The sequence below is a fragment of the Microchirus variegatus genome, assembly GCF_963457635.1.
Source record: "Microchirus variegatus genome assembly, chromosome: 2".
Taxonomy (NCBI): Eukaryota; Metazoa; Chordata; class Actinopteri; order Pleuronectiformes; family Soleidae; genus Microchirus; species Microchirus variegatus.
This window is the reverse complement of record NC_139803.1, coordinates 23,680,382-23,691,300: the sequence shown is the minus strand read 5'-3', so window position 1 is coordinate 23,691,300 and position 10,919 is coordinate 23,680,382. Positions and strand designations below refer to the sequence as shown.

The 10,919-nt window shown below is 43.8% G+C and overlaps 1 protein-coding gene across 1 annotated transcript in view; it reads left to right on the top strand.

The window, feature by feature from the left end:
• Positions 1-862: 862 nt before the first annotated feature.
• Positions 863-10,919, top strand: part of LOC310944789 (insulin receptor substrate 1-B) — a 55,513-nt gene continuing 45,456 nt past the window's right edge. The window contains exon 1 of the mRNA XM_083910620.1: positions 863-1,547. Coding sequence (XP_083766746.1) covers positions 1,211-1,547 — 337 coding nt within the window. The 5' untranslated portion in view covers positions 863-1,210. The remainder of the gene's footprint in view (positions 1,548-10,919) is intronic.

The window sequence follows — 10,919 nt, the reverse complement described above, 5'->3', positions numbered from 1 at the left end:
TTAGTCAAACATGCAAATGCAATATGAGAATAAAAACTATTAAAACAGTACAAGCTAATGCTAAAAAAACTATTACAAATAAATGAAAATAGTATTATATTTTATATCAGTACAATACACACAATGTAATCTTGTCTCAAAGTTGAGTTCTAGTAAACCTGTATTGTTAATCGGCACGTTTTACTGTATCAATACATCACGATTTAAAGGTACCATATGTAAGAATGTGGCCAAAAACGGTTACTACATTCAAATTCAAAATACAGAGGTCTTTTTGCTTTCGTTTTCTGACGTAACTGGCAACCCGTGGTTGCTCAGCAGCTGAGACTCTACTGACTGCAATGATTGGTAGACGGCGGTAGGTGGCGCCAAAACATGATTTCAAAACATAAACATGATTTGCAGTCTGCAAAAAAATGTTTTTAATGCAAATATTTTGGCTGTACTGTTGTTGTTGGTGAGTTCAGTTTGTTATATGAACATTATTCCTGAGTCTCTGTGACATATTAGGAAGATTTTATGGCCAGTTGCTTTAGATTTATTACATAACGCACCTTTAATTGATTAGGAGGCAGTGGGAATGTAAGGAGCGCTCTGCTGTCCGAGCTCGTGCTGCGTCAGTGAACGCACCATGTGTACTCCACAGAGTGGAGTAGTGAGGGAGTGAGTGACAGAGCTGCAGCTCCACGGTGGCTGCTCCGCTGCTCTCCTCTCCACGCCGCGGCAACACGACCCGAGCCGAGCCGAGCCGAGCCGAGCAGGGGTGGAGGGGGCAGATAGACGGGAGAGACGCGCGAAAGTGTTTTGCGGCACATTACTGTGTTGATGTGCGGTAAATGGGATTAAACCGCTAATACTGGCAGCAGCAGCAGTAGTGGAGAGTAGGGGGAGCTCCGCGCCGCTTAGCGTCGCCGCATGTGCTCGTCCGAGTGCGGCTGGGAAACTTGCGCTGGAGCGGGAAGAAAGACTGAAAAAGAAAGAAGGAAGAAGATAAAGAAGAGGAGAACTGACGGTAGCTGCAGCCTGAAGTGAACCCCCTGCTCCGGGGCTGACCTCCTGTCTCTCCTCCTCTCACATGCCTGCGTTGATGTGGGAGAGAGGGATGTTTGAATTATTAAACTTGCTAAAAGCACCACAGAATAAATAGTTTTTCGTTTTTTTGTTTTAAAAGTTAATTTTATCGGAAATAAGATAGAGAAGCTCGGGTGAAATGGACGAGCCCCAGAGCAACGAGGACGTGCGCCAGAGCGGCTACCTCCGCAAGCAAAAGTCCATGCACCGGCGGTACTTCGTGCTCCGCGCCGCGTCGGAGCGCGGCCCGGCCCGCCTGGAGTACTACGAAAGCGAGAAGAAATTCCGCGGTAAGGCCCCCATCCCGAAGAAGACGGTGGCGCTGGAGACCTGCTTCAACATCAACAAGCGGGCCGACTCCAAGAACAAGCACATGATAGTACTCTACACCCGCGCGGAGAGCTTCTCCGTGGCCGCGGAGAGCGAGGCGGACCAGGACGAGTGGTACCAGGCCATGGTGGAGCTGCAGTGCAAAAGTGAGCACAAATCTCACACTCACTCACACACACACATACATGCATGCATGCATTCACCAACCACTTTATTAGGTACACCTGTTCAACTGCATGTTAACACAAACATGTTGTCAGCCAATCACGTGGCAGCAACTCTGTGCATTTAAACATGTTTCAGACAAGTTCAAATATGGAAAATATGTCACTGTTTTAGGTTGTTGGTTGTTGAGTATTTCTGAGACTCGTGTATCTACAGAGAGTTTTCTGGGTGTGAAATGCCATGTTGATGTCAGGGGTCACAGGAGAAATTACCTGAGTGGGTCAAACACATCCTCGATGTACCAAGAAGACCACTTTGTACAGCACAAACCTTAAAACACATGGTCTACAGCAGCAGAAGACCTGCACAAGTGACACTCTTGCCACTTTATTAGCTGCCCTCTGACCTAATAAAGTGGCTATAGGGAGTGCAAAATGATAAAATGTAATGTCTTCCTTTTGTCTCCATGCGTTCAGCATCTTGCATGTCCTCTGGAAGGGCACCTGTCACATCAGCTGTCAATCAAATGCCTCTTGTGTACCTAATAATGTGGACAGTGAGGCTCTGCAGGAGAGGAGAAAGTCTGTTGGAGCATGCTGTCATGTTTTACTGCAGTTATTTTTTTTTACATCACAGCTCACAAGACTTTGTTAATCCACTGATCAAATGAGCTTTTTTCTGTGGCTTTTAATCTGTGTTTTTAAATCCACCTAAATGACACAGACTTTACTAAACAGCCCTTGTTTTCAGTGCAGAGCAAGGATCCTGTACCTGACTTCAATTCTGTGTCCTCCCGTGTGCCTAATAAAGTGGCCAGTGAGCGTATGCACGCACACGTGTTTGCATACAACGCGCTTATTGTTGCACGGTTGCTCTGTGAGAGAGGAGAAACGTGGCTGCAGAGATTTTGAATGTGCAGGGATCATTTAAAGACCGACGTAATTATCCGTCTTCTTCACACGAGTCTCTGTGTGTGGTGTTGCGCTTCCTCCAACATGATTGGTATTTTAAACTTGGGCGGTGTCCTCGCCGAGAGAGAGAAAAAAAACAGCCCTGGGGTTAGTTTGCAAGTGATCTCTGACAGGAGTGTGTGTGTAAACATGTGGAGTGTATCCTCCCCACCAGCTCCGCTCCTTATTATTACTCCCATTGCTTCTCAGACTCATGGAGGTTCATGTCTGAGGGTCCCAGCTGTGGTCGCCTCTCTTTCTCAAGTGCTCAAACACACACAGACACACACAGACGGGCCTCTTGTTGACTTAGCCAGCTCTGCTTTTGTGCTGACACTGCAATATTACATTAGGCATTGATCCCTGAAGAGGATGAAAATGTCCCCAAACACTGAAACAGTGCACCTGACTGCTCCGTCATGAGCCACTGATTCAACATTCAAGGCATAGTTCGTCTTTTCACAGAAAGTGCTCTCATAGGAGGTGTTGACACATTGTCAACACAGATGCATGCCTGCTTAAATCTATGATTTTCTTTACACTGCGTTCACCACTTCACCTCGACATTACACAACCTTTTCTGTCTAACTTTGCTGCTCCAAATTTCATATTCAAACTCTTTATACCACACGTGTCAAACTCGAAGCCCCTGGGGGCCAGATGTGGCCCACTACGTCATTTTATGTGGCCCCGCGAGTGATTAATTGGTCTTAAAAATCTGTGTTAAAATGCTGCTTTAAGACGTGTGTTGACCATTAACTACATTTCCCACAATGCACGGCATTTTTTTTTTTATTGTCCCGTAGCCGTGACGTGTTCCAGTCGAACCTCAAAAAGTGTTTGCTTGCCGTTAGCCCTACCGCCTGTGGCTAGCGATAACCGTTTGCCTAGCTTTCGGCCGGTTAGCTCGCAGTCCACTGCTGATTGTGTCAACACTTGTTTTGCAACAAAAGACAAAAAGGCAGACGAAAAAAAGAAGACATGTTGGTTGTGGAAGAGGGAGAGGGAGGTCTTGTTCTATATTTATTTCTAACTAACATTTATTTATTAATTCCAGATACCGTATTGGTTTAATTATGAATGGGAACCAACCCGAGTAAATACACCAAGCAAAGCCAGTTTCACAGATTTATTCCCAGTAAGATTGCTCTCTCATTATCCTCCTCTTCCTCACACATACTTCACACACTGGTGTAGTGAAATTCGATTAATATGGAGCGAGAGATAAGGTGACTGTAATTATTACTATTTAATTTATTATTATTCTTTTGAAAATTGTTTAATTTTCCATTTCCTGAGCGCCATTCCACATACCACAGTTTGAGAACCATGGCCATGGAGAAAATTTGAATTTTAAGCTCCCCATGCACATCAGAGCTGCTGTGTAACTTTGTGTTCCTTGTGTCAATCCCACAAAAATAAAACATTTACTTACTACAGACTCAATATTTGAAGCAGCAGTGGACCAGTGCTTTGACATACAAACATACACTTTCCATCTGGAAAAAAAGCCGTCTCGACGCGAGAAGATTTGAGAAGTGATTGTAAAGTGTTTTTATTAGGTTTTTATTAGGTGAGCCTTCTGGCTACAGTCTGTTTTTCCCTCGTGTGCCTGCTGACATTCATGATTTCAGTGTTTGTGTCGCAGGCTGGTTCTCAGAGACGGTCATTACCTGATAAAATCAGCCCATGAACATTTATTTCCTGATTAACACGTCATTTGTAAGCAGCTACGTGTGTCCCGTGAAGTACAATTGTCTAATTTGTCTCCCATGTAGATTGTTTTTTTCCTCAAATGGTGTCTATACCACTGTATAAACACAGCTGCCCCAGCAAAAAAGTGGTGAGCACAGCAACTTTGAATCACCTGTTTAGCCTTTTCCCTCCCTCCCTCCCTCGCTGTTAGAGACCAGACACAGGCCAGAGGGGACACATGATGCAATCTTTGCAAACAAAGATTCAAGGTGCTTCTTACACATGACCTGCTGCTCTGTTACATAAAGCGTCCGATGATAACACCTGAGGAGAGAGAATGAGGCCGGCCGAAATGCCCTGGATCCACGACGTCGACCCAGTCAAGCGGTGGACACAGGATTCGCTGATTTAAGTCGCAGGCTACCAGTCGCTGCATTAGGGCAGTCTGGTGGATTTGCCGTCAACATTGTGGCTCTCAACCCCCTGTTGCTTTAACACAACTGTGGCTGTGTGTGTGTGTGTTGTGGCTGTACAAGCCCACTCTTCCCCTCAAGTATTTCACGAGTTTCTGCGAGACGGCGAAGTGAATGGACAGATGTTGGAGGAGCAGACCGTGCAAGTCTGGGGTTCTTTTGAACCTTTTCTGTGCGAGGCAAGCGTGTGTTTGCATTTCCAGAGATAGAAAAAACATCACCATAGTGCAAATAATCCTAATCTACAGTTGCTAGGTGTGACTAGTAAATAAAGGTCAGATGTACAGTAAACCTGGTTTTATGGGCAGTGGCTCAGCAGGTGAAAGAGCTCAGGCTTCTCAAGGTAGCCGGAAAAACGTGCAGTTTCCACTATCATCATCATGCCATCACTGTTGTGCTCCATCTTTGGAATTACAGGTCCAGTGTGCAGTTTTTCCCCCTCTCCCTTTGTTGCCTTTGAGTGTTGGGTTTCTCGCGTAAATCACGGTGGCTGACGGCGACAAAGGGCTGCGGCCGGTGGCTGTGTAAACTCGCGCGCTCGGCAGGCATTGTTGTGGTATGTGCTGCGAGCTCGTGTGAAGTTTCTGTTCATACAAAAAAAACAAAAAAAAAAGAGAGAGAGAAGAGGCCGCACCGACACACAAATAACAACACTCGTAACACACAAGGGCCTTGTTTGGGGAGAGTTTTCGCGACGGGGGAGTGTGAGGTCGCGGCCGATCGGCGCCTAAACCTGCATAGCTCAAACGCGCGTTCACGCCGAGCGCTGTAGGGATTCTTGTCTGTAGTAACTCTTCTCTGGTATGTGCAGCTCTCACACTGTTTCAAGTCCTTGGTGCCTGATCGAACCCCTCCCTACACACACACACACACACACACAGAAAGACAGACACAGACAGAGGTTGCACAGCTAATCTTTTCAGGACACTGCATTGAATTCCATTAATTTGCACAGACTGAAGCTTTATCCCAAAGCTTTAACCCTAAACCACAATTCAAACCTTCACCCTAAACGTAACCAGGTCCTCAGAAAATGAGGTTGGTCCTATGCTGTGCGGTGTTTATCCCAGAAAAGGTCCTTTCCTCACTCCTCTGCTGCCGTCAGTGAGGAATTTGTCTGCCGCTGTTCCCCCGGGGATGCGTCATAAAGCAAGATCTGGGATTACATTAGTACCTTGTTCTCATTTGTCAGTATCAATAAACATAGGAACTGTCCCGCTGTCGATATTTGTGTTACTACTTAGGTTTAGAATGGCCAGCAATTACAAAATGCCAGTATATTTCGCTAACACCCACGAGTCCAGCTGTCCCTTAAGACCTGGGGTTGTAGGGCAGAGGTCCCCTAGCGTCTCTACGGCAGGGGTTTCCTTGAGCTCTGATGTTTTCTTAATCATCTTATCCTTCAATTGGTGTATTTCACCTAATGATACGCCATCTATACTTACCTTACATACATTTTCGCCGGAGTTTGTTTGTTTGTCTGTGTAAACATAACATGATTAGAGTTTGGCCGTGATCCGTAGACGCTATCGCAGTTTTTATCGCTATTTTGTGGGGGGCGGAGCTGCCTTGACGGAGGTCTGCGTTCTCCGAGTGCTTTTCTAGTTTGATAATTGATTTATCGATTTAATAGTCCTAAAACAATCTCTTGAGTTTTCAGCGTCTTCAATGGTGAATATTTTCTGGTTTCTTTGCTCCATATGACAAAGAAATCATTAAAACAGAATAATTTTGGTTTGTGGATAAAACAAGATATTCAAGGACATCCTCATTTCCAGGTTTGGTAATAATAATAATAATAATGATACATTTTTTACGTTTCTTGCACTTTACATACTGTGCAAACAGAATGAAGAGTATGCGGTTCTGAACAGGTAAGTTTTTAGTTTTGATTTGAAATGTGGGAGGGATGAAATGTGTCAGGAGGGAGGGAATTCCAGAGCTGGTGCACCGATCAACATTTTTCACTAAATTCTGACATCAGTTGCAGCCCTAGTTTGATATCTGCATAGCTGAGGGTGAAGTCCTCAGCTGCACGTCTCAGTTTCAGGTGAAGCAACAGTTTCCACAGCTTGCAGCACACAGTGAAAGCATACCAAATACGGAGGATGTCCATGCTGCCATACTGTAGAGCTCAGCCTCCTCCATACTGCGCCACAGTCCTGGGAAAGTCGCCTAAATCTGCACCAGGAATGGTCCGGTATCACACAGGCTCCCTCTTGAGCTGGTGGTAATTACACAAACATGAGGCAGCTGCCGTGCAGGGCGGTATTAGGATCCCCGGTTATTTATACAGCTGAGTCCAAGTAAGACCCTTTCATGCAGCGAGTACAGTATCAGGATTGAGGGCAGCTATTTGCTCAATTATAAAGAGTCAGTGGAGTGTGTAAAAGCTTAGCCCTCGTCAGAGGTGTGGGCTGCAGTCGTCGCCCCGGCCAGGAAAACGCTTTCTGACTTCATTAAATCAATCTAGTGGAGCCAAACTTCGGACATCGTCGCACCGAACGAGACAAGCTAAACTGAGTTACAGCAGAAAATGAAGAATCTGATGAAGTAGCTACGTCGGATACATTGTCTGACATTTGTTGGAGCACATTTTAGTTTTATTCTGACTTACTTTTGCTATTTTTAAATATTTAAAGTTTAAGAATATATCTTTTTTTAAAGCAAACTGTTTAATAATAAGTGCATAAAATGTCAACAGAAAGACAGATTCAGACTTCTCACAGGTGAATTTTCCTTCCCATTCGAGATGTTTCATGAACATGACGACGACTGGCAGCAAAGTCTCACGTTTTTAAAACTAAAGCTGCTAAAAACATTGACATTTTGCTTGAAAAAGTGCAAAGAATAAATAAGGTAAGATTTATTAGTCCTGCAGTGGGGAAATGTACATCGTTGCAAGTAAAGATAAAGATAATAAATAATAAATAAATAAAAGTTAAACTAGAATGTGTAATGTACATTATAGACAGTTTCCACAATGTATACAGTATGGACTAGATATTTACATTATAAACAGAGAATATACAAAAGTAGAATAAATAATAATTTACAATATTTGCAGTGAAGTTTTTGACGCAGCTTCCAAATGTAATTTTTTTAAACAAAGTGTAAGAAACTTAAAACTAAAATCTGTTGATTTACTTGGATTCATGTTTTCCTTGTTGAGAGATAACAAAGAGACATTTGAAACATTTAGTAACATCTGTTTCCAGATTTAATGGTTATTGACGCTAATCCACAAACTTCGACGTGGGCACTTCTTCCTTCCACTGTCGATCTGTTTTCAGTTGTCTGTGGGTTATTGTGAGCCGTGACGTAATTCTTTCGTGCTTAAAAAACCGCAAAACAAATGCATTTGAGGTCAGTGTGTCAAACTTGAGTGGCGGCTGCGGATGTTTCCTCATCTTGGCAAAAAGTCTGAGAAGATTTAAGATTTGTTTTCTAGAAAAACAAAACTGCTCCGGTCAACGAGATTGTGCATCTCGCCCGTGTTTGGCTGAGTCGGCCGATTTAAACGCTAAACTGTGCTTAAGCACCGCTCATCTCCCTAATTAGTCGGTAATTATTGTCTCGAGGGTCAGCTGCTGGTGGCTCACCAGAGGCTATGTGTTAATGAAGTCAAAGAGGAGACGAGAGAGGGGGCACAGCTGCAGATGCAACACATAGTCGTTGAAACCTTTAAAGTTTAAAACACGCATCGCTGACTCCTTCTTCTCCTCGTCTGCAGTGACGCAAACGTATCGAGGTTGGATTCAGACGGAGTGGTGAGCTGCCACAGGACTATTTCCCTCTGCATTAACACTCTGTGCATGTTAACTCCCTGTAATTTGATTTAACAACCCAGACAGACAGTCTTCCATGTGGACACAGCTCTGGCTTGTTGCAGTGCTGCAAAAGTAGCAGGCACAGGTCAGCGGCTGCTTCGAAAGTCACTCAAAAATGCATAAATTTGTCATTTTAGAGCCATGAAAGTCATGTGTGAAAACACTGCTGGCAGAGCTTTTCTTTGGAGGCCTTTGGAGGTCCGATCCCATTCCTTATTTTTAGCCCTTACTGAGTTGGAACTGAGGCGTACTGGTCAGGTCAATCAGGACATCCTACGTCCTCGGGGTAGGAGCGAGTGGTGAACGCTCTTTAAAGCTCTATAACATCATTATTGTTTGTGTTTGTTACGCCTTTTTGAAACTATAGCAATGAAACCTAATACGTACGGAGGCATTAATGACCTTGAGCGATCCGCGTGTCGCCTCAATTATGTTCTCAGGTATGATCGACAGCTCGGTCCAGCGAGCGAGGCCAAGGGCAACATGATCCATTTAGTCAATGAGCGGCCATATGTTAGGCACGGGGGGGCTTTAAATGCATAGTAACCCTCGTATAGTGCGCCGTATTGATCGCTGTCGGTTGATAAAAGCACATTAGCGCTCTCATAGTGGAGGTCAGGGACTTCACGGGTCGGGATTTATCAGCCATATACAGTGAAATGATTGGAAACGTGGAGAGGGAACATCCACGTGAACTGGTGGGTTGTTCCTCTGGGATGTGCAGCATACAGGATGTTGCGCTGATTGTCTAGACAGAACATTCGAACATATTCGGTGTTAACTCAATTCAGTTTTAATTCACATTATCACAGAGAATGTAGAAAGAACACGTATGCTTTAGTTCTGGGAATAGAATCCCATGGATTGTCTGGAGCAAGAGTGAGAGTGATCTATGCTGGATGGATTTCTATTCTCTGAACTGTGTCTTCCAAAGAATTCATTATAGAACTTTAATTACGTCTTGCATACGTGTAGAAGTGAAAGGTTAGGAACTGAAATTCTCTATGAAGCCTCTTTTTCAGCCAAATTGGTAATGAATTAAATTGATTTACAGCTGTCTAACATTGATGACTGAATAATGAAATAAATAAACAATTTTCATTTCAGCTTCATCTTGGATTTCTTGACTGAATTTTAACAATTTATTTGAGCATTTTATGGCCCAAACAACTAATTTATCAATCAACGAAAATAGCTGGTGGATTCATCAATAATGAAAGTAATCATTAGCTGCAGTGCTAAACTGTTACACTGTGTCTAGTAGGGATGGGACTTTTTTGTTGACAAATCGACCGACAATCGACACGCGCGCATCTCGACAAAAAAATGAAAAGTAAAAAAAGTTCAAGTGTCACAAGCACGTAAATTTCACAACCACGGAGGTTAAAGAAGCTGTGCACTAAAAGGTGATCCTGCTGTCCAGGCTCCCTGCGCTCTCAGATGATGGTGTGCGCGTAACCGGCTCGTTCTCTCCAGTGGCTGTGCGTGTCCAAGCGCGTGTGTGTGTGTGTGTGCCGTGCAAACGAGGTTGCGCTTAAGTTTAGGACGGGAGTGGGGGACATAACACAAGCGCTACACAAATGAAGACGGCATCTCACCCAGTCAGGATCACTGTACTTCACTCTGGTGGACACCTAACGAGTGCAGGTTCAAAAACCTGAGCGGTCTGGCGAGTGGCGACACACGCGTTCCAGCGGAGAGTCCGCTTTTTTTTGCCCCTCTTTTTTATTATCGCTGTTCTGATGGTCAATAATGGACATTACAGCCATTTATTTGAGCCTAAAATGAAGTAGTACAGTATAGAATAATTTCCACCCCCGCATTACTGCTGCTGCTGCTGCTGTAAAAAAAAAAAAAGTCGACAAAAAATTCGACACGTGGACAATCGGCTCTAAAAATGTGTGAAATTCCCAACCCTAGTGTCTAGATGTGAAGAACTAACCATACTCCTAATGTACTGTGCTACAAGTTGTAGTATAAATGTAGTAATGGTACTTTAAAGGTGCATTATGTAATAAATCTAAAGCAACTGGCCATAAAATCCTGCTAATATGTCACAGAGACTCAGGAATAATGTTCATATAACAAACTGAACTCACCAACAACAACAGTGCAGCCAGAATATTTGCATTAAAAATATTTTGCAGACTGCAAATCATGTTTTGGCATGTGGCGCCACCTACCACCGTCTACCAATCATTGCAGTCAGTAGAGTCTCAGCTGCCGCGCAACCACGGGTTGCCAGTTACGTCAGAAAACGAAACCTAAAAGACCTCGGTATTTTGAATTTGAATGTAGTAACTGTTTTTGGCCACATTGTTACATATGGCACCTTTAATATTAAAATATGTGTAATGTATAATAAATTGCTACTCTACTAAGTTTTCCACTTTGGAAACTTGGCA